The sequence below is a fragment of the Limulus polyphemus genome, unplaced genomic scaffold (assembly GCF_000517525.1).
Source record: "Limulus polyphemus unplaced genomic scaffold, Limulus_polyphemus-2.1.2 Scaffold34, whole genome shotgun sequence".
Taxonomy (NCBI): domain Eukaryota; kingdom Metazoa; phylum Arthropoda; class Merostomata; order Xiphosura; family Limulidae; genus Limulus; species Limulus polyphemus.
In genome coordinates this window covers 812,459-834,899 of record NW_013665644.1, presented here as the reverse complement: position 1 = coordinate 834,899, position 22,441 = coordinate 812,459, and the positions used below count along the sequence as shown (strand labels likewise).

Below are 22,441 nucleotides of genomic sequence, written 5' to 3'. Positions count from 1 at the left end.
AATCAAATTAAAATGTGGCATTGGCGACCACATTGTCAAAGTAGAGCAGGAGAAACATATGTGTGAAGGAATACATTTTTAATTCTGTGGTTCATACACATTTTTTAAATCTTTCAGATATATAATTTTAATAACAATATATAACTTTAATGACAATATATAACTTTAATAACAATATATAACTTTAATAACAATATATAACTTTAATGACAATATATAACTTTAATAACAATATATAACTTTAATAACGATATATATAACCAATCATATTTAATCCATATTACTGTTAAGGATTTTATAGTAGTATGTAACTTCCTTTTTCCTACTCTTCTAAGCACATGTTTATCCAGTGATTAAATAGGTATACTTGCAGTCGAACAGTCTTCTATAATTTTTTCCTGTTGACTGGTAGTTTTAATTCTAAGGCAAAAATTGTTAAAACATTTATAGTTACTTTGTTGAATTTGTGATTACTGTGCTAGTGAAACATGGTCTAAGTATCAGTTTAAAATATAAGTTGTAGTGCAGTCAACAGACAAAACAGAAACTTTTTAAATGTCAATTAGTATCTCAACATAATATGGTTCCAAATACATACCTTAGCTCGTAACCCTAATCACCGTATTCTAGCTTTTCCCTATTCAGTTTTGTTAGAGACTATATGACCAGCTTCGAAAATCTGATGCTGCAAATGACATACAATAACACAAGCAAATCCGTTCCCTGGAAAGGTTTGTGGAGGGTAGCACGATTATGACAGCTCAGTGGTAGTTACTCTCTGAAAACTTCTGTCTCTTTTTAAACCAAACCATGAATGAACGTCCTTTAGTACAGAGAGCGCAATAATTTTGGAGTTATATGACCGTGCGCGACGTAACTGGCCATGTACGATTCCGTATTCGCTTCGGTTGTCTCTATTGTTCAATGAGTCAATAAATATCTACACTATTAATTTGAGACACATTTTTATTTGCATGTAGAAATCATAGGTTCTCTAAATACTGTTGGGTTAAGATGTATAGAAAACTAATTAGTTCAAAGATTTATCGAAATCTTTTTGAAAGCACATATTCAGTTCTCCACTAAATTTTTAGTAAACGCTAGAATGAAGAATAAAAATATAAACTTTTGATAAATAAAGTTGTGCACCAAATGTAGCTTGAATATAAAATGGTTAAATATTCTAAACCATAGCTACTGGAGCTGAAGCTGTGGTGGAAAAGTGTCATGATATAAAAGACTGTTTGGTTTAAATATTAGTGGTTAATTTATATTTGTGAGTGAATATTTTATTATTTTTAAGTTTTGTTATAATAAGAGTTAAAAGCAGACGATTGTAGATGGTTTTGTTAATAACTAATTGGTGTCGAGAATATAGAAGGTGGCCAGACGATTATGTAATGAAGATATAAATAGCGTGATACGAGCGGGAAGCAGCAGACAGACAGTAATAGACAGATAAAAGCAAAGGAAATATAGTTGATGTGAAGTTAAGTAACGTAAAAGTGATAGCCCTAACGACTGACATAGGCCTAAAGTTTGATTTATATATATTAGTGTGAAACTAACAGTGGAAAAGGAAAAAACAAAAAATAAGTTTATTCCGTCAAAGCGAAATTCTAAAGTAAATGAATCAGCCTGAGTGCATTTTGACAAAAGGAACATAGGATCTTCAGAAGAAAGAAGATCACAATCGTAAGTGAACCACATCAGACTAATATTGTGATAGTATTAGAGAAAAATAGTTTGGCTTGTCAACTGAGATTCTAAAGTAATTGAATTTGAACAGGCCTAAGTGGACTTTTGACAAGAAGAGGAGAACTATACATGTACAGATATAACGTTTACGATATGCTTATATTCTGTATAGTATGAACACTTTATTGTACATACGTTTAACTTCTTCCAAATATATATATTGTTTGAAAACAAGTAAAGTGTGTGATGTTTATTCATCGTTGAATTTATCGCTAACGGTAACAAGTCACAGACACCTACTGTAGAAGAATCCTAAGCCAAACAACTACATAGTATATATTTATTCTATTAAGAAATATAAGTAAAAGCCATTTATTTCGACAATTGGTAAAAACAAACAAACCAGAACCCATATACATATACAATATTATTTTTTAATATTTGACAATAAGGTACCTTATCAGGAAATTTACTTCTCATATAATATACACCATTTAAATAGAGTTATGATGGATTTTTGATATCACATTAAAACACACACACACAAACACACAACGGAGACTTCAGTATCTACATTCGTTAAATTGTGAGCTTACTTTTTAACGTTTTACTACCTAAAAGATATTTGTGTTTCACAAAAGTGTAAAACATTTTCAATGAGATGTATGGGTGCTAGAGTGCATCAAAAAATGTAGTCAGTAGATATAATAACATGTGTGGATATAAGTGACTATCCTGTGAGAACTCAGTCCATTCTTTAGGTTCGAGGTATAAGTGTTCCAAGGAAAATGGTTTTGCAAATTTATAGTGAATGAACTAAGGTTGTTCTTCTAACGATTCGAAAGTTCCAAAGACAAAGTGGTAGGGACGATACGTTGCAGCTTTCTAAGTGTACTGAAAAACCAATATTGTAGGGACGATACGTTGCAGCTTTCTAAGTGTACTGAAAAACCAATATTGTAGGGACGATACGTTGCAGCTTTCTAAGTGTACTGAAAAACCAATATTGTTGTCCCTGCCATGACAAAACATTATTTTTCAATAACGTATCAATAATTGATAGTTCAATGATACCAGGTGTCAATAAATCCCAAAATCACTTAACCCATTCCTAATGTATTTTTAAGAGCTATACGATGTTTAGCAAAAAACATCCGTGACCGGACGCATTGGTTTTATGTATCAACTTTTTTCTGTTAAGCTAGGATATAGATATTTCCCTTTTAGCCTTGAATTTATTTAAATTGTTTGTTTTGTAGCTATGCACAAAGCTACACAATGGGCTATCTGTTCTCTGCCCATCACGGGTATTGAAACCCGGTTTCTAGCGTTGTAAGTCCGCAGACATAACGCTGTGCCACCGGGGGACTTTATTTAAATAAAAATTAACAAAACCCGTAGTAATGTTCACTAAATGGTCCATTGTGTGTAAGGTCCGTACTATGAATTCACAGGAAATGTTTAGATGTTACCATGGTAGATCAACATGTTTATTGGCGTTTTCTTGTTATTAACACCTGCCACAGAGCCAGCCCAACATCTTTTAATGCTGAGTCTATTAGAATGGGTAACGGGGGGGGGGGGGGTCATTCCGGAAACCGGTGATTTATGGTTATTTCGATATATCTCGATGAATAAAGTTCGGCACAACGTCCAAAACGAAAAAAAAAAAGCAACATCTAAAAATTAATGAAAATATTACATTTTGAAATTTATATAGATTATACTATGGTGGTACCATACTGGGTATTACTAGCATCCTTCTTATATTTACTCTTCCTTGCAGAAATGACATTTTAATTTGAGAATCGCTAGGGACATCATCTTGTAATTCATCGTGCATCTGCTTGAACTTCAACACAGCATCTTTGGGCTTTACTGTACCGTTAGTTTTACAAAATACTGAAACTAATGATTTCTTACATATGATTCCAATCCCTCTTTATGAAGATAATGATACTATTGTGCCAGTTGTTTTATGTTTTTCTGTAGGCAATGCAGTACTGCTATAATCAATGTTATGCAGTAATCAATTGATGAATCTCCGATTCAGCTGATATGTCAATTCGATTGGGATTTCTTCGAATAAGTTCTTCCCCCATCCAACCTGGACTTATGATTTAGCTTAATCGCTACACTTAAAACCATCACATTCACTGCCACATCTAGAATATTTCAAGCATGTTTCATTACTACATCGTTTGACTCTACATTTACAAGTTAACTTCTCCATGTTGGCTCTCATGGTCTCAGGTCAGGTCGTGGGTCTGGTCCAGTGACCTAATAAAAAAAATACAAAAAAATAACAACAACTAAACCTTTCCGGAATTCTTCTTTTTTTTTATCGACATGAAGATGCTGAGCTAGCTTGTGTGACAGGTGTTAAAAAGTTTTTGTTGTTGTTGTGTTATAAAATAATACCATTGACGTGGACGTTTTCTAAACTATAAACCGTACTTGTTCGAGACATTATTTCTAGTAAAAACAATAACTGATTACGTATCATTGAGGATCAAATTTAAACAAAAATCAATGAAGACCGATAACAAAAGACAATGTACTTTAAAAGCATAACCTACACTCTGGTACTGATATTTTAACCCTGAGTAACATTTGTTGCACAGATGGTCTAGAATGTTACCTCGGAGTCCTCTGGGGTTCGGGTATAGAAGGCCCTAATTTTGAGCTACTAGTCAGAGGAAAAGCAACCAGTCAGCGATATCCACTGTCACAATGTCAGTCTTTGAATCGAATAACACACAGTTGAAAGCGTGGAGCGAAATCAGCGTTATCGCAACACAAAGCTGTGTAACAAAGCGATTTAAAGGTGCATATATCGTCTCGAATTATCCCAAGAAGTAAAATAATAACATTTATTTCATTGTAAATGTTTTCATTTCTTCACCCACAACGTGCAATTTCAGTTAAAAACAAGAAAGAATCCATGGCTGAAAATGAACGTTTTGATAAAGAGAAGAAACGTTCACAAAGAAATTACAAGCTAGTCCGCTGAATACTAATGAATAGTAACTGGTGACGGTATAGTCACATGTTATTATTCAAACATCTAAAATACTTTAGGTTATTAGTGGTGAAGAAAGAAGTACATCAAACCCCCAAACATTTTTTCCCTATTTTTTCAAGCTATTTATGACACTGTAGAATTATTCAAAAGCTTCTCCTAAATTTCAAAACAAAACTAAAACATCTATTAACGTTTACATCTCAGTAAATCAATATAGTTGCTTTCTAAAAATAATTTGGCCGGAGTTATTTCTAATATTGATGAGAAGGGGAGGAGGAGGAATGATGGATGTAGGTTGTTTCAGAAGTTAATATGATATATATGTGTATATAATTATTGATTTTTAACCTCATTAACCTAGTTTTGGTGAACTGCAACGGCCAGCAGTATTGGATTCTATTAACAGTAAAACACACAAATATTTCTAATGAATATATAATATTTTAACCTTAGAATTACAGATAGAGTCCATGGACTTCACGCTTTTCTGAAGTATTTATACATCAGATATTTTGTGTGTTCTGGTTTGGTACAGGCTCTTTAATAACACATGAATATATTTTTTACTTTCAGTTTTGTTTCTGATATTCGAACATAGCTACACAAAAGCTCTCTGCGCTAGCCATCTTTAAATTCGAACTGATATACGGACGAGAGGGAAAGCAACTAATCAACGGCATCCACCGCCAACAGTTGAGATGCTCTAATCGAATATTGAGAATTGACTGTCTTTTATAACACGCACATAATTTCACACTGAGGAATGCGATATTTTTCGGCAAGAGACGCGAGCCATGGATCGTCGGATCCATGGTCTGACTAGTTAACCACTAGGCCGTTCTCAGCCAACATGTGATTCATAGGAAAATGTAAGAAGCAGCATAATCAAGATTGCAATTAATCTCATTAATTGCAACTAACCAGTTCTTTGCACCGAGTGTCGTTACATGCAAAAAGTAAAATCACTCAACACAAAAGTGGATCCTACTCGTAGAGAATGCTTTAGAAAGAAGTGGATAAATTCGAAGATTAATAAGAATATATCTAGAGGGACATTCGGTAGAGCGCATACCTCCGCTACGCAAAGTTGATTATATTCGGTTCTCAAAAAATACGAAAATGTGTCCGTATGTACGTCGTTGTCAACGCACACGGACTATTTTAGGAAGGGCAATGAGGAATAATATTCTACACCTATAATGTCCACCTAGTTTAATCAAAACCGGATCGTTTTTGACTGAGTTATAGAGCAAAAATAGTGCGAAAAATCAGTACCAGTGTTAACAGATAAGGATTTTTTTGGATTTCATGACATTGACCCTCCAAAAACTAATTACTTCTGAGTTGGGTCATGGTCCAAATTTATATCAGCTTTTCGAGAAATCTTGCTGACACACACACACACACATGGGGGTGAAAATATAACCTCCTTCTACCTTCGTTGGAGCAGGTAATAACATTTTCAAAGCAATTTCGAGCAATTACGTTTCGGTCGTATATTTTGTGTTAGAAAATTAGATTCTAAGCAAGCTACAGGAGGTGGGAATTGCAGCGAATCTGAAAAACGGTAGATAAAGGGCCCTGTCACATTATACTTGGGTTCTTTTTTTACGAGTCTGATAAAATAAATTACATTAGCCGTGTTAGCAAAAACACATTTTCTTTTTATATGTTACATTTCCTATAAAAGAAAATGGTCGTCTTGTTCAAAAGTACTGTTCACTTTCTCTCTTCTCAAAATGTCTGGATATTTCTTATTTAACGACCACTGTGTAGCTCAAATATAGATAATCATTCTTGAAACGGTAGTGAAGCCTGTAGCCTCACGCACGCCATCTTCCGGGGAAATCAATAGTGTTCAACCACTCGATAACTCGTGGCTTTAGCAAAGGTAATGTAGGTTCAAATATTTATGTGACTGTCCTTCTCGATTCAGGCCATTGATTCATTTTCAGTGACAGCAGGCAAAAAAGGATAATAGTGTCCCTAGCGTCACAGAACTAGCTGACATATTTGTCCTGACCATAGCTAGAACAATTAATTTGTTTTGCCGCTCACGTAGACACGGAATCCACTTTGTGTCAGGAGTGTCCAGGGTTGTTATGAACTTATGGCCTTGCATAGCCCGCTCTTTTGTATCCAGCAGTCATGCAAGTACGTTACTGGAACGTTATGTAGCCTGACAGGTTACATTATCATACAGCTTGGAATGTAAACTACGATGTCATATTCTAATCCAACCTATTGTTGTTCTAAACCCAATTTTTTTGCTCAAGGGCAACCCTGGGGTTTATCTTTTGATTATGATAATTTTCGCATGATCTGTGTACAAATATAGTTCACATTAAGTAATCACTGAAACGTTTAACATTGACTGAAAGTTATCATAGGTGAAAACAAAAGAAAAAAATACGTAAAGCTTATAAATCTGTATTGAATGTAATGAGAAAACAAAACTAATGCTATGACATCTTTTAACATATTCTGAAATAAATCTTTTAATATTTCATTACATTCAGATGATCCAGATGTAAGTAATTCAATAAAACGTAGAAGTCACATTATGTTTTGTGCTTCCAAGAAGCGAAGCCCTTACACTTATAAAATAAATGAAATAAGATTTAATAAAATTTTCATATAACTGACAAAGCACCCGAGAGACAGGGGTCGCTTTTTTATTTGACGTTTTCAACTGTTATTCGTTGATTTTATGAGTTTGTACAGGTTCGTGACACTTTAATAAAGGAAAAAAATAATTTCAGTATATTTGTTATATCGCAGGATAAAATATTTAGAAACGATCGTGTGTGCACAAAACAGCTTATTAATCTTTGCATTTGATTGTTTGTATCAAATTAACAATTCTAAAATATGGGAGATTGCTCTTATCATATTATACTTACATAGTTTTAACGACTACCTTAGTTTTACTATTGTTTTTCGATTGATAGGGGCGCATTGGGGATTAAAAACGACCAGTAAAAATTAGTTATATACAACCATCCAATGAGATGGGTATTTGTTTGGTTGTTTGTTTAATTGTAGTTAAAAACATAGATACACAATGGGCTATCTGCAGTTTGTCCACTGCGTTCAATGTTGCATAACCTATAGTATGTGATTGTACCATTCATACAATTCGTAAATTAAACGTAAAATTCATTATATATATATATATTTTTTCATTTACAATCTAACGTTTATAACTTCTATTAGCAAAGAATACATCTATATTACCACAAAACTACATGAACTGAAACTAGTTCATACAAAAAAATTAAAACAGTAATGTAGTTACTCGTTTATTGCTCATCCGCGCTACAAACTGTTAACGGAAAACTGGGAGCCCGATTCAAATACTGTTAAGAAAAATCCAACATTTTTTGATGAGGCCGGCCTACTGGGAAATTTCCCGGTGCTCCAGTGGCCTAATCCGTCCCTATCACAAACAGATTATTACGAAATTCAAACCCTCGTGTTTATCGCAAGATAAATGATAACATACCAAAAACGTACGTTAAGTTTCCAGTTGTTTTTTTTCTTATCTTTTTTTTTCCGTATTTACATGCAGCACATACCCTCGTTTCTCAATATTGATTGGCCGAAAGTGGCTTTATTAGTTAGGGTGAACTCGTTATAAAAGCGACACTCAATATTGTCATTGTTTCAAATGAGCCGGACAAAAGTAAAACCCTTATTGCGGCGGGTGCAGCTGGTTGACTGCCTTTCTTCTGAACATAGTTCAAAACCCAAGGACGGCTGTATCTGAACTCTTAGGGTCGGGGTGTTGACCCCGCCATCTAGTTCACATGCACATAACTTGTTTATCAGGTTAAAAATTCTAATTTCGGTTCCCAATAATAATGGTTTTTATTCATATTGGTAGGCAATAGGATGTCAGTATTATTTTGTAAATAATTTTCCTGACAACTCTAAAAGAGCAAAATATGTTGTTACGTAATACCAATATCTGTTCATTATTCTTTGTAAATTATGTGTTGCTGGTTTGGGGTTGTGTTTGCCAAAGGCACGGTTTTCCCTAAAGGAAAATAACAATGCTAGCATAGTCGAAATTTTATGTAATTTCTAGGAAAATAGTATTAAGTCAACTAAGAGAACCAGCGCTAGTCAAAACGTCAAAGTAAGTTATTAGATAAAAAAGGCTGCCATTTTAACCTTCAGATACTGTTAGGCATAGCAGTATAGGTTTAAGGTGACATGTAAACTTCAAATTTATTTATTATTAAAAGAATAAAAATAAGCGTTGTTGGTGTTGTGAAATAATATACTTGAAAATTGTTCGTGTGAACTGTGGAATTAGACACAGTAAGAAACTTGGTACATTTAATTATTTGTGTATTTTCAGTGAGTCACGAACATTCATTTCCTAACACAATTCCTTATCTTCAAAATAATCTACTTGAAAACCGGTACATTGCAGCATTAGTTGATTTCACTTATTTTGTGAGCAAGATGTTAGTCCTGAAGATTATAAACACATCAACAAATATCCCACGTTTGAAAAACTGATGAAACGGATTTAAAATTTCATAACGTAAGCTTGCTGTTATTGAGAAAATTCAAATAATGCTTGGATGTATACTAAGTTTTATCACCACGTTTTCACGAGTGACTGAATTGAAAATTTTCGTTCACTTAGAGGTAAACTTTACATGTTTTAAGAGAGGCAACTAGCCCCAATTTAATCATTGTTGTTTCACAGTTTCTGTTTTACTTGGAAACAACAACTAGTTGTTTAAGGAAGTTACGAGCTATCGACTTGTCCATCAAGATCTTATCATGTCACGCTAACAAATGTACAATTTTGACAAGTTGGGTTACGCGCACATCAACTTAATAGGGTTATCAACTTGTGTCATCTCAGGTAAACTTCGACCTGTTTGTTTACTGTTTTATGCAACACCAGGTTACAGTACAACAGAATTGCACTCAGATCCACCCAGCATTCTACACTAATCACATGATAATTTTTCTGTTTAAAATTGTGTAATACGTATTAATGGAATCTAAAGTTACAGCTAGAAACTATATTGTAGATTTTTAAACATCATTTTCCATAATGTGACTCAATTTGAACAGTTCACTTGTTGTTGCATTATAAATTATGATAGAAAAGTCTGTTTCATACATAAAGCCACAAAGATGTGAAAACCAATAAATGTCTTTTGTAGTCTGTTTTAAGGATAACAATTATTTAGTGATGGATGTTACATATTAGAATTTCAAATGGTCTGTAATTGAGTTAACTGATAATTTGAATTTAGTACTTAAATTATACTTTGGATTTAATATTTAAATAAATGCCGATATATAATCAGTTTATGATATTTGCCAACAAGATTGATAACACAGTTTTCTTTTTTTTTAGCACAAATATGTTTTAATATACACACAACAGTACACTTTACAGTAACAATTATTACAAATAGTTACAACAAACAATGATTTATAAACAGAAGTTTCACAAACTTACAAGCAATATAAAGTCTTCTTTCTAGTTTGTAACTTCCTTGATATCTTATCGAGTGTTCACGATGAGCAAGCTAATTACGAGTTGATATAGGTACGATTCGCTGGGAAGCTAGCTAGCTTTGTCCTTTGCCACACACGCTGAGTTTTCCACCGTTGAAGTTAGGTAATGTTTTTGTAAAAATACTAATGTCCAATGAGAATCCACTGAAGTTAAATGAGTTTTAATGTTCGAATTTTGTAAATGCTCCTGGCCAAATATCTGAAGTTTTCCGATTGGTAAGTGTTATAACAGTCACAGTTATAGCAATCGAAGTTTATAGCACACTGACTTTAGCGAACTAATAATAGATACACTCCTTTGCGCGTCGCGTTGGTTGTATTTACAGGCGTGGGAAGGTTACTAGAAAATTCAGATTATATAACAATACTGAGCTATATTTAAACGTTTACGTATATACATATATTGTTGATTCTTACTCTCGAGAATCTTATATGACTTTGGAGAATACGCGGAGTTTCGCAATACATATCTAACACTACAAGTTATGCATGTTTTTAAATCTAAATTTACTCCAAACAAACGTTGATATTAAAATAAATATATAACAACAAATTCGTTACATGGATGCCTTTGATAACTATTTGCCTTAAAGGAATTCTGGACGTAATTAGTGAGGTATATTAATTAAAAAACACAAAGTTTGTGTTTTTGATGAATAACTTAGTCCAAACGTTGATAATCGCATCTTTCTCTTTGTCGAGGTTTTACCTTTTTCATATTTATATTTTTATATTTTATCACACTGTAGATGCATTTTATTGTTGTTGTTTATGTTACATAGGATTTTAATTTTACATATTATGGTACCAGTTTAAACATATTCTTTATTAGATTAAGAATAAAAACTTTATTTGTAACCTATGTCACTTGCCCGATTCTGAGTGCTTATAACGTTAAAAATCAGGTTTCTATACTTGTGGTGGTAGACACAACACAGATAGCCTAATGTGCAGTTTTGCGCTTAACAACAAATAAACAAAAGTTTCACTTGGAAATAACGTTAAAAATGGTTATAATTAGATTAATATCAAGCGAAATACGTGAGACTGTGTGATATTCGGAAGATTAATGACATTTTATAAGAACAATCTGCGTATGTTAGTACAGTGGTGCAAAGCGTAGATGCGAGCGAAATGTCTAGTATATATATATATTTGAATCGTTATAAATTCCCGGTCAGTCAGTACTACAATCACGTTGTGGAGAGACTTATATTTGATGCATTTGTCGCAGCCTTTCTTCGAAGATGGATATTCATACAGAGAGATTGTGTAACGAGGCAAAGAAAGCAAAAAAAGAAAGAAAAAAGGAGACCTTAATGTTATCTATTGAAGCGGAAAATCCTGAACAGCAAAAAACTTTAAAACAACATTCTAAGTAACGTCTTCTTCTGAAACGTGAATATTGTGACTACGAAAGAGGTTATTTTGACTCAAAAAGCCATTGTGATGAATTTGTACCATTAACAAAATAATTAATTAGTATTTGAAGTCGACAAAGCCTCATGAGCCAAATTTTCACACACTTCTAGCTACATCTCAAAATTTTCGACTGTTTTCACGAAAATGATGGCTAAAGAAACTGGAACCACAGAAATTCCATTCGACCATACTTTTGTCAAGCTCTTCAATGCAGCTCCAATGGACTTTTCCCTTTAATCTTGCTTAAGCATGGACGCTGACGTCCATTTACGGTGGAGGAAATGTAAAAGTATGTCGAATATTTGTCAAGATATGTTTATAAAATTGACCTTTATGTTCTTCACAATGGCCTGTTTCAATGAAAATTGCGATGTCCGGTAAATGTGTTATCACGAACCTCTGTCTGTGGACAATCGGCATTGATGAAAGTAGTCCCAAAGACAGCACTGGACCTGGAACAATGCTCTTAGTAAATGCGATTAACTCAAATATTTCCTAGGATCCCGAATTAGATATATTTTTCTTGATACTACATTGACGCCATGAAGCACCACAGATCAAGTCATTTAGCCTAAAATTTGTTGACACTTAACACTACAAAGCAATATATATTATGTCTTTTAGCCAGACATTTCAAAGGATCCTGAAGTAATTAGATAAAACTTTGCTGATACGGAACGTCATAAGGCAGGATAGATCAGGTTTTTTAGTTAAAACTTTCTCAGGATTCGGGAGTAATTAGATAAAACTTGGCTCATACTAAACGGCAAACAGGACAGACTAAGCCTTTTAGCTAAAACTTTCTAAGGATCCTAGAGTAATTACACAAAACTTTGCAGATACTGAACGTCATAACGCAGGACAGACCAAGCCAACACTTTCTAAGCAACCAAAAGTTAGATAGGTCTTCGTTATACAGACACAAACAAACCAACACAAAAAAATTGGGTTTCTTGAGCATGACATTTTAAACTTCCTGACTTGTTCGGTTTCGTCATCTCACCCACTAGGTTAGTCTTCTAAGAAAGAAGTTAACAATTCTGTACCATACCGTGAGTTCGAACAAGGAGAACAGATTTTTAAGCCGATTAGCAACGGGATTCCAGAGCAACTAAAACAGGCGTACAAGTGGGACAAGAAGACAAAGTACTAGAACGTGGGAACATTTGTAACAACCATTTTTCAGCAAAATAACATGCATGTTGTGACATGCTAAACATATTACGCCCCAAAATACATTTATTTAGAGCTATTGCTTATTTGAAGACTTTTTATTTAGTAGGCCTAGCTGAGATTTCTGTAGAGGAAGGTTTACTGTAAAAGTGAATTTGAAAACGAACTATAAGAACAAAAACAACACACATAACTCCTAGCGATTAAGTATTAACATTTCAGTGAAATTTAGATATATGTTTGTTTCTGCGAAGGGCAAAGCTACACAATGAGCTATCTGCGCTGTGCTCAACACAGAAATCAAACCTTAGCGTTATAAGCACTCAAACTTACCACTAAATACATATACATCTATACAAAACTGTATATCTATAACAATTAATAAGTTAACTTTAATAGTGTTAATTTTCATTGACTTCATTAGAATTCGACAACGTTGTAATCAGAAATCTGAGAGAGATTTATGTTTTAGAATTAGGTTATATCAATTTTTAGTAATAAAAATACAATATACTCTTTTAATATTTTAATGATACTTCACGTCTTATAATATAGGAAAATAGAAAGGTCCTGAGTTTTTAAAAAAAAAGTCACTCTTTCGATGTCATTTCTGAATTCAAATGAACTGCACGTGTCACTCTTTCGATGTCATTTCTGAATTCAAATGAACTGCACGTGAGCCACTTGATTTACATTACAGTAATGTCATAGTACAACGTGAAAGTTACTCGATAAATTAAAAAAGAAAAATATTTTGTAATAAATGTAGCCACATTTACAAGTTCCTTTTACGAAACCGCATATTTAGTCTTAAACTAGTGTTGTTCTTTCGCGATAGCTTGGTAATAGTTAATAAAATGTTAATAGTTAATGTTTTAGTTAATAAAATTTAAAATCTGGAATTTTGCAAGAAATAACGTGCACGCGCACATACTGCCTTTCTTAAAAATGAAAAGAAAGAAAGAAATGAAAAATAAAAATAATTTCCGACATAATATAAAGAATAATTGAGCTTATATTTATAGATTCTAAAATATTGTGTTTCTGTGTATAAATCTCAATCTTCTAATTTGAAAGGATGAGTTTGTTTGTTTTGAAGTTAAGCACAAAGCTACACAATGGGCTATCTGTGCTCTGCCCACCACGGGTATCGAAACCTGGTTTCTAGTATTGTAAGTCCGCAGGCATAACGCTGTGCCACTGTAGGGCAGCAGGATGATAAATAAATCCGCAGGCTCAGCGGTAAGCTTCAGGGCTTATAACGCTAAAATTCGGGGCACAGCTTTGAACGTAAACAAACAAACGGTTAGACGTAATTTTATGATTATAACGTATGTTTTATTCTTACAAACTCTGCTTTCTTCCTTATTAATGGCTAGGATAGAATAGCAGTGTAAAACATACTTCAGTGACTGGACACTAAAGCAGTTTTTATTTGTAAACATGATATTCTATTTTGCTGCTGTGAAGCGTTTTTCAGGTTCCTAATTACACTGACTTTTGAAAGTTATTTGAAAGTCACAATGAGAAGATTATGATGAAGAAAATGATCGAATTGATATTATTAGTTATCGATAGCCAATTTTCTATAACTTAATATGTTATTTACTAGCTATATAGGATAAATCACAGAAGAAATTCATTATGCCAAAAAATTTTCATTAATACCTTTACATAAACTTGAACCCAGGATACACGTGTTTCTATTACGGCCCATTAAGGATGTACACGTGTTTCTATTACAGCCCATTAAGGATGTACACGTGTTTTTATTACGGCCTATTAAGGATCTACACGTGTTTTTACTACGGTTTACGGTTCCATTCATGACATCTTTTTTTTTTAGTGGTCAAAACACACACGTGTATTTATTATGAGCGGTAGATTTGCAACAAATTCATCTGACCACCGTATTTACACGCAAATAGAACAAAAAATATTTAAATTTTATGAAGACAGTAAGTATCGTATATACGTGACCTAGCTAGATATAGTAATACAGTAAGTTTTAATGTTACAAAATTGAGCCAAAGTAGGAATACGTTTCTTTAAATTTTAAGTAACTCATTTTTTTTTGTAGTTTTGACTATGTTGTTTCAATATTGTTTCAAGCATTAAAACTTTCTATATTACTATAGCTAGCTAAGTTATGTATATATCGATCTCTACTTGTCTTTATAAAATTTAATTTTTTTTATTCTACTTGTTTGTTTCCTTTTTATTAGCTATATTTTTGTGCGCTAGCAATACCAAGCGTGGGATGCGCGTATACCCGATTCTATTTTATTATTATCTGAATCTCTACCAACCTACACTCTAATCTAACCATATGCCCAAAGTAGCGCTTCGTCCGTGTTATATATATATATACTAGTATCCTTTTCGGTACAAGCAGAGAATTATTGGGATCACAGACAGAAGAGTTCTGTGAAAGAATTACAGCAATAAGGTTCATCATTTTTTCTGTACGTTTGTCTAGAAAAGTCAAGTCACTTACTTACTTACTTAGATAAGAATTTGTTGAAATAATGAAATTTTCACTCCATAAACACGCATATAGCGATTTGAGCGGCTCCATAAGTACAACAAGCCAATGCTGTGAAATAGTCATTGTTAATATTCAGATATTTTATAGGTTATCTAATACGGGTGATTTTTATGGTCGCCATTTTGTTTCATCACGATCCCTGCTGTTAAGCACTACTGTACTTAATGATATTATTTTCGTGCTACTTCAAAAGTATATCTTTCAGGTTCTAAAATTGTAATCAGAGTTCTTTACAATAATATCAGGGTACTTAGTGTTTTAAAGAGTGCAAAATTATAAGTCTGCAAGCCCAGGTAACTTTTTTCATATTGTTTTTGTTGTTTTTCTCAGAGTTTTAGATTTGATTTTGTTTGTTTGTTAATAAGCACAAAGCTATATAATTGGCTAGCTGTGGTATGTCCTCCACAAGTATCGAAATTCGATTTTAATGTTATAGGCCCTCAGACATATCGCTGAGCTACTAGGGGTCATTAAGATTGGCAGAATGCTTATCTTGTTTTTAAAAATACCAAATGGAATTTTAAATAAATGTTGTTGTTTTGAGCGAAAAGCTACATAATGGGCTATCTGTACATTTCGAGGAATCGAACCCCGGACTTAAGAGTTGAAAGTCCATAAACATACCGCTAACCCACAGTTGGTTTCTAAATCATCGAGCTTCTAAACAATTCATATGATTGAATGCTTCTTTTTTGTTTCAATGAAACAAAAGAAAACATTTATAGCATTTTATGAGTAAAGAAGTACCAGGTATAAATAAGAGTTAACTTTCCTATTCTTAGACACCCGATTATTTTATTGTTGGAGAGAAATTTATATATGTATATATATATATATATATTTAACTTATGTTATATAACAACTTTATTATTAGCGCAAAAATTCAAAGACAGGAAAACAACGTACTCCAATACCGCAAACGAAAACCTATTTGGATTATTTAGGTTTATAGTTAATATCTTATTAGAAAAGCTTTGATTTTAGAAACAGTTTTTAACTGGATTCAAAAATTCATATTAAATTATTTGAGAATATAATATTAAACGTTCACTTTTGATTTATATTACTTATATGATATAGGTGATTCGTAAAATTCGTAATTGAAATAGCTTCATTATAAACAAAATATATTTCACATATTTTTATTAATATATATGCTTTGGCTATTAACAGAAATTCCACAGAAAAAACAAGTCAGTCCAATTTTTCTGTTCGAGCTAGTACATTTTAACAAACAAACTATATAAAGAATTTTTTGGGTATTAACCCAAAAATTTTTTATAAAGTTTGTTTGTTTGATGGTAAAATAAAGCTATACAATAAGCATTCTGTGTTGTGCCAACACAAGGATTGAACCTCGAATTTTAATTTTATAACCCCTTAAAGTTATCGCTTAACCACTGGAAGAACAAATATACAACTGACCATGTGTATGAATTATTCAGAAATATAGTTTCTGGAAATCCGTTTGACGGTTCCCTGTATTGATATTTTATTATAGAACCATCAATAACATGAAACAAATAAATTGGAAAAGTTATATTCATTCTTATTTTATTTTCTTATATATAACATGCATAGCTTTTTTTGTCGTACAAAAACTGTTTTTGATGGAGTTAAAATACAAAAGCTAGAGTGTTCTTACACAGGCAGTTTCGATGACCTGAAGTGATGTCACATTCCTGGCATGTAGAACAAAGAACGTAAAATATTCTTGTTATCAGATTCTTTTATCGACCTTTAGTTATTAGCAAAGGTAAGCCACGAGGTCACTCTGAGACAAAAAACATCAGGTAGAATTAGCTGATTGTCTTACACGGAAATCTCAGAAGTTAATTAGAGAGAGAGAGAGGAAAAAAAAGGTATTCCACTGACATTCAAGAGGCGAATTACTCAATCTGTTGACTGCTAAAACGCGTTTTTCAATCACAATGGAATTTTGTCTTTCTAGCAGTGACAGAAACTCTGAAAACAGCGCCTTAGAAGATAGTCTTTGTGCCTTGACCTTCCTAAAGGAGACAATACCAGGAAAGAGCTCGCTACCCTTATCAAAGTTTGCCCCCTCTCCCTATGACGTAGCGAATAACAACTTAATTAACTTCCTTAGTATAAAAACAAAGCTAGCTCATATTTTGTCCATTCTTGTACATTTTGCTCTGTTTGTTAATGTCTAGAAAAAGGATATGAAGAAAATTGAGAAAATTCTAATACCCCTAATAGTTTAATTTGTCACATTATCGAACTGAGCAAACCGTTCTGGAGTATATTTTCGTAAAATTCTTGTTTATGCAAACCTCTGTTGTCTTATTCAGATCGCTTCTAACGGAAACGTAAGTAGCGCTTACAGTCAACATTAATTCTATATTCTCTAGTTTATTATCTTTGGTTGCTGACAATTTTATGTAGTTACCTCTGATACCTGGCGTTGTGGTGTTAAAAAACTATAAACTAAGTTAGAATAAAAGCATATATTTACATTGAGTAATACAAACGTGTTTTTGTATGATTTGGTCTTTAATAATTGTAGAATATTTGCAAGTTTTGTTCAAATGTAGAAAGTAAAGAAAGTATTTTGTGTAAATATATAATGGGAAACATGATACCACAAGAACAGAATAAGTTGAACTCACCTTCAGCTTATTGATAATGAGGTATAATGTTTCCGAGATGTACTCATTCGAAAGTCCTTCCCATACGTTTCCAGATTAATGGTGATTGTTAAAACAGGAGGATATAAGATTTTTAAGTTATACGAGAACATAGATACTTTAATTTAATTGGAAAATGAAACTCTCCATTATCTGTTCATATCAGATAATTACATAAATAATTATCTGTAACTAAGTAAAGGCATGATATTCTTGGCCTCAATCCCAAACAAGCCTGGAAACAAAACTACTAACAATTGTACTTTCATATTTCTAAAAAAAAAAAACATTAAAAACACAGACAAAAAATTGTTGGTACACCCTAAGATAATTGGGAAGGATAATAGGGAAGAGACACGATGAATATGACTTAAGTATCTAAAACAAAACGAGATTAACGAAAGATTAGGAAACGTTACCTCCACTCAAAGAGTATGGAGTTTTAAAAAATACAACTTGTTTAGTTAAATATTCAACTTTTCTGTTAACTTTAAGTAGGCATCTCAAATTCTGTAAAGGTTTTCAAAAATATCTTCCAGTTATGGATTTATATCAACTTTAATGAACAACATTATAGAATCTTTATAATGAAATTTGTAAGACCTTTTTCTTTTAAAGAAATAGAAATAGGAAAGGTACATCGGTGACGAGATTTTACAACAGATTGTCCAAAGTCTGTTCTTAATGTACAGCAAATAGATTTTAACATAGAGCTGTTGATTTGAAAAATACTGTCAGAAGAATGAAGAAAAGTTGGCTTTCATAAAATATGTATGGACTTTACATACATTGATACAGCATAGAAACACAATTTGTATATATTTATAAACCCTAATTTGTTATGGACAGATATTATTTATAACTTGCTTTGTCTATTACAGGCATATATAAACAATATTTCAGTCATAAGTCTTTTTAAACGAGTGAAGCCAGGATTCTGTGCATTATGTATTGTATAAAATCCGGGAAGATTCTCACTTGAAGTAAATGTAAGATATATAATCCAATGAGCATGATTTACGTCTGAGGACCTGCTTCAATTGGTTTTGCTTTATAGCAACTTTCTCTAGTTGCATGTAAAGAGCACAATGTACAACAGCTAAGTGATACTTATAAGTTGGTCTAGTCAGAATCTATCTTAAAAAAAAAGATTCAAAAATTTCCTATCTGCCAAACAGTTTGAGAGAGGAGGATTAGATACGTGGTGCTTTATATGGTTCAGCCCCACCCACCAACCCCTCACACTTTCCCACTGTTAGTTGTTAAGTCTATATATTTTATTATATAGACTTTCTTTCTAAATGTCTATGTAATAACCAATAGTCTAAATCTACAATATATTGAAAAGTTATCCAATTGACATTTTAATGTTTTTCTAGCTTTACCAGCAAACCCTAAAAATATAAGTGTCAATATGACAGAATTAAATGATTGACCAGTAAATGAAATAGATACATAGATGACTTAATAAATGCAAGATTCAAATAGGTTTGATCTGTAGCGAGTTTAGTTAAACCGATGTATTGTAGCTGTTATGTATTCTAGTAATTAACATAGCAATATTTTCTATAAATAGGGAGAAATGGCATTGAAGACCCAAAATTTCTGGTTTTATCTTGTTTTCTTCTACTTAGCCAATCTTGCTCTCCTCATAGAAAGTTCTGGGGAGAGTGAAAAAATAAAGAACTCTAGCTACAAGGTAGGAACATGATTGTCATATAATATTTTTATAAAGACCTAATCAGAGACCTCTCCTGGTGTATTATCAAAACAATGTATTTTACAGTGTTATCCAACAGCTCATTCATTATTGTTGAAGAACATGTTAATAATCATACTTTCTGTAAACTACAAATTAAATGATAAAAGTATTAATTAATCTACATTTTACGTGCATGAAATGTTTTCAAAGTTTTCAGTATAATCGAATAAGTTAATGTTATTGAATTCTTTTAAATAAATTCGTTTAATTGAGCACTTTCTCTTCCACGTAGGTGATATTATTTCTGTTTTGGAGGCCTTTTTTCATAAGTTCAGTTTAAAAAATTGATTCTAATTAGTAGATGTATCACTACCATTCAAACTTACCATTGAGCTAACGCGGGGGGGGGGAGTCATAATATTCGGTAATTTAACTTGAGATGTCCTGTCAAAATAAATAAAAACTGATTATAACAAAAAGCATTTAAAAATAGTTAAAGCATCATAATTCTTTGGTAGTCGTATTCTTAATATTTTGAACAATATCTTTGTGTTTTCTACATTCTCATGGTAGTAGTAGTGGTGGCTAGTAGGAGAGTATCCCTTTTTACTAACTAAACTCGTTCTTCAGGTTTGGATGCACGTGTTTGTCGACCTTTGACGTGTTAAAAACGATTTTTCTGGAGTCATCGTGCTTAATGTAATATCAAATCTATATAACAAAAAAACTTCTTATGCAATATTTCCACACAAAGCGTGGGTTTTAGATTCCGTTCACATTTTTTGAACTTCCAATTTAGTTAATGTGAATAAAGCAAATTATAAAGTATTTTATAACAAATTTACCAAGAATTGTACTTATAGTTTAAACTACCAAGATATCAGTCCATCGTTATTCCTAATTATCAATGTGGTCCTGATTACAGCAATGTTTTTTGTGAACAATGATTTTCTGTTATAGTTTATGTAATAATTTAACACACATCTACTAATAAGTGGTTTTCTTAAATCAGAAGACTGCACGTTCAGGCTGGCCACAATCCGTGGGACCACCACCTGCTCTACCTCGGCCACTTGCTCTTCCACAGCCTCCTGCTCCTCCTCCTCGGTCACAATCACCGAACCAAGTTCTGACCTCTAACGGTCCACGTGCAGATAGTAAGTGCATTGTAATATCTTTATAAACACATTTACACTTTTCTTAAGTAATAATTATCAATATAAACGTTTATATGGTACTCGCATAAAATACCCAAGCTCCGATGCGGAATTCAAAGATCCCCTTATGATTCACAGAGGTCTCAATGTACCGATCAAGCTTTTCCATTACCCCCAATCTATTCTGTAGCTACCCGAAGTGGTCCGTAGCTGAAAAACAATAACAAACACTTATTTTAAGACACTCATCCTTGTTATCTGAGCACGGCTACCAAGTCTGGCCCCGTTAGCTTTTGAGAAGAGATTGAACACAGTTTCAAACATGGCGCCCGGGATCCAGGTTCGGGCTCAGCGACCATAAAAACCTATTTATAGATTGTCATCATGTCTCTATGACTTCATGGGTATATTTTAGCCTACCTTGATATGAGAGTTACGATACATATATAAGGACATCCCGAGTCCGTCTGTTAAATTTGGTCTCTCTAGCTCCAGAATTGTGCGAGGAGTTAGCTGCACACACGTATATACAAAGTTAAAAGCTGAATTATTGTAAGATAATCAGTCTACATTAACTCATAAAATACAGTTTAATTAAGTGCAAATTATAAGCCGTCCTGTGTATAATTAAAGTTTACGAGCGATTATAAAGTTGATGATGCGCATTGATTAAGTATTATTTTTAACATTAAGATTTTATTAGATCGGGTTACCTCCTTATAATAACAACTAAGATCGACTTTATAATATTTTTGCTTGTGAACCGAAATATTATTTGAACATTCTACACATTTCAAATCGATATTCTGATATTTGAATATGTTATATTTGCACACATACACAACACATCCAAGCACTACGACTTCTTCGTGTGTTAAACACGTTTGCACACTAAACGTTTATACTTTAAGTTTCCTTTCTATTTTACACTTTCTTTAGTTGCAGTTGAACTTGTTTTACATATAGACGCCATTTTTAATGTCCTTATAAACGTGGATGAAAAAGGAATGACTAAGAACACATTATCCTGAAATATATATATATTTTTTTCAAGCAGAAAAATCCTATGATGAATATTTCGTTACGGTTTCTTTCACATTTTGATCAATTTAATAAATTTTTGTTCGTAATTACTTCAAACGGGATTCTTATTTGAAATAAAAAATCCGCGTAAATTTACAAACATCGCAGAAATATATTACTATGAAAAATGTAAATCAGATTTTTATATTGATTGATATTTCAAATTACGCAATATCGTAAAGTACAACTGCATTAACAGTTTCATTTTCTAAAAAAAACATATCAAAGACATTAAAGTTTTTGATTATTTGTTTGGAATTAAGCACAAAGCTACACAATGAGCTATCTGTGCTCTGCCAACCACGGGTATCGAAATCCGGTTTCTAGCATTGTAAATCCGCAGACATACCGCTGTGCCACTGAGGGGGGGGGCGACATTGTTTGTTTGTTTTTTGAATTTCGCGCAAAACTACACGAGGGCTATCTGCACTA

At 32.7% G+C, this 22,441-nt stretch overlaps 1 protein-coding gene across 1 annotated transcript in view; it reads left to right on the top strand.

The window, feature by feature from the left end:
• The first annotated feature begins 17,514 nt into the window (after positions 1-17,514).
• Positions 17,515-22,441, top strand: part of LOC106460564 — a 19,673-nt gene continuing 14,746 nt past the window's right edge. Inside the window, exons 1-3 of the mRNA XM_022387671.1 lie at positions 17,515-17,749; positions 19,644-19,766; positions 20,782-20,926. Of these exons, the coding sequence (XP_022243379.1) occupies positions 19,650-19,766; positions 20,782-20,926 (262 nt within the window). The 5' untranslated portion in view covers positions 17,515-17,749; positions 19,644-19,649. The remainder of the gene's footprint in view (positions 17,750-19,643; positions 19,767-20,781; positions 20,927-22,441) is intronic.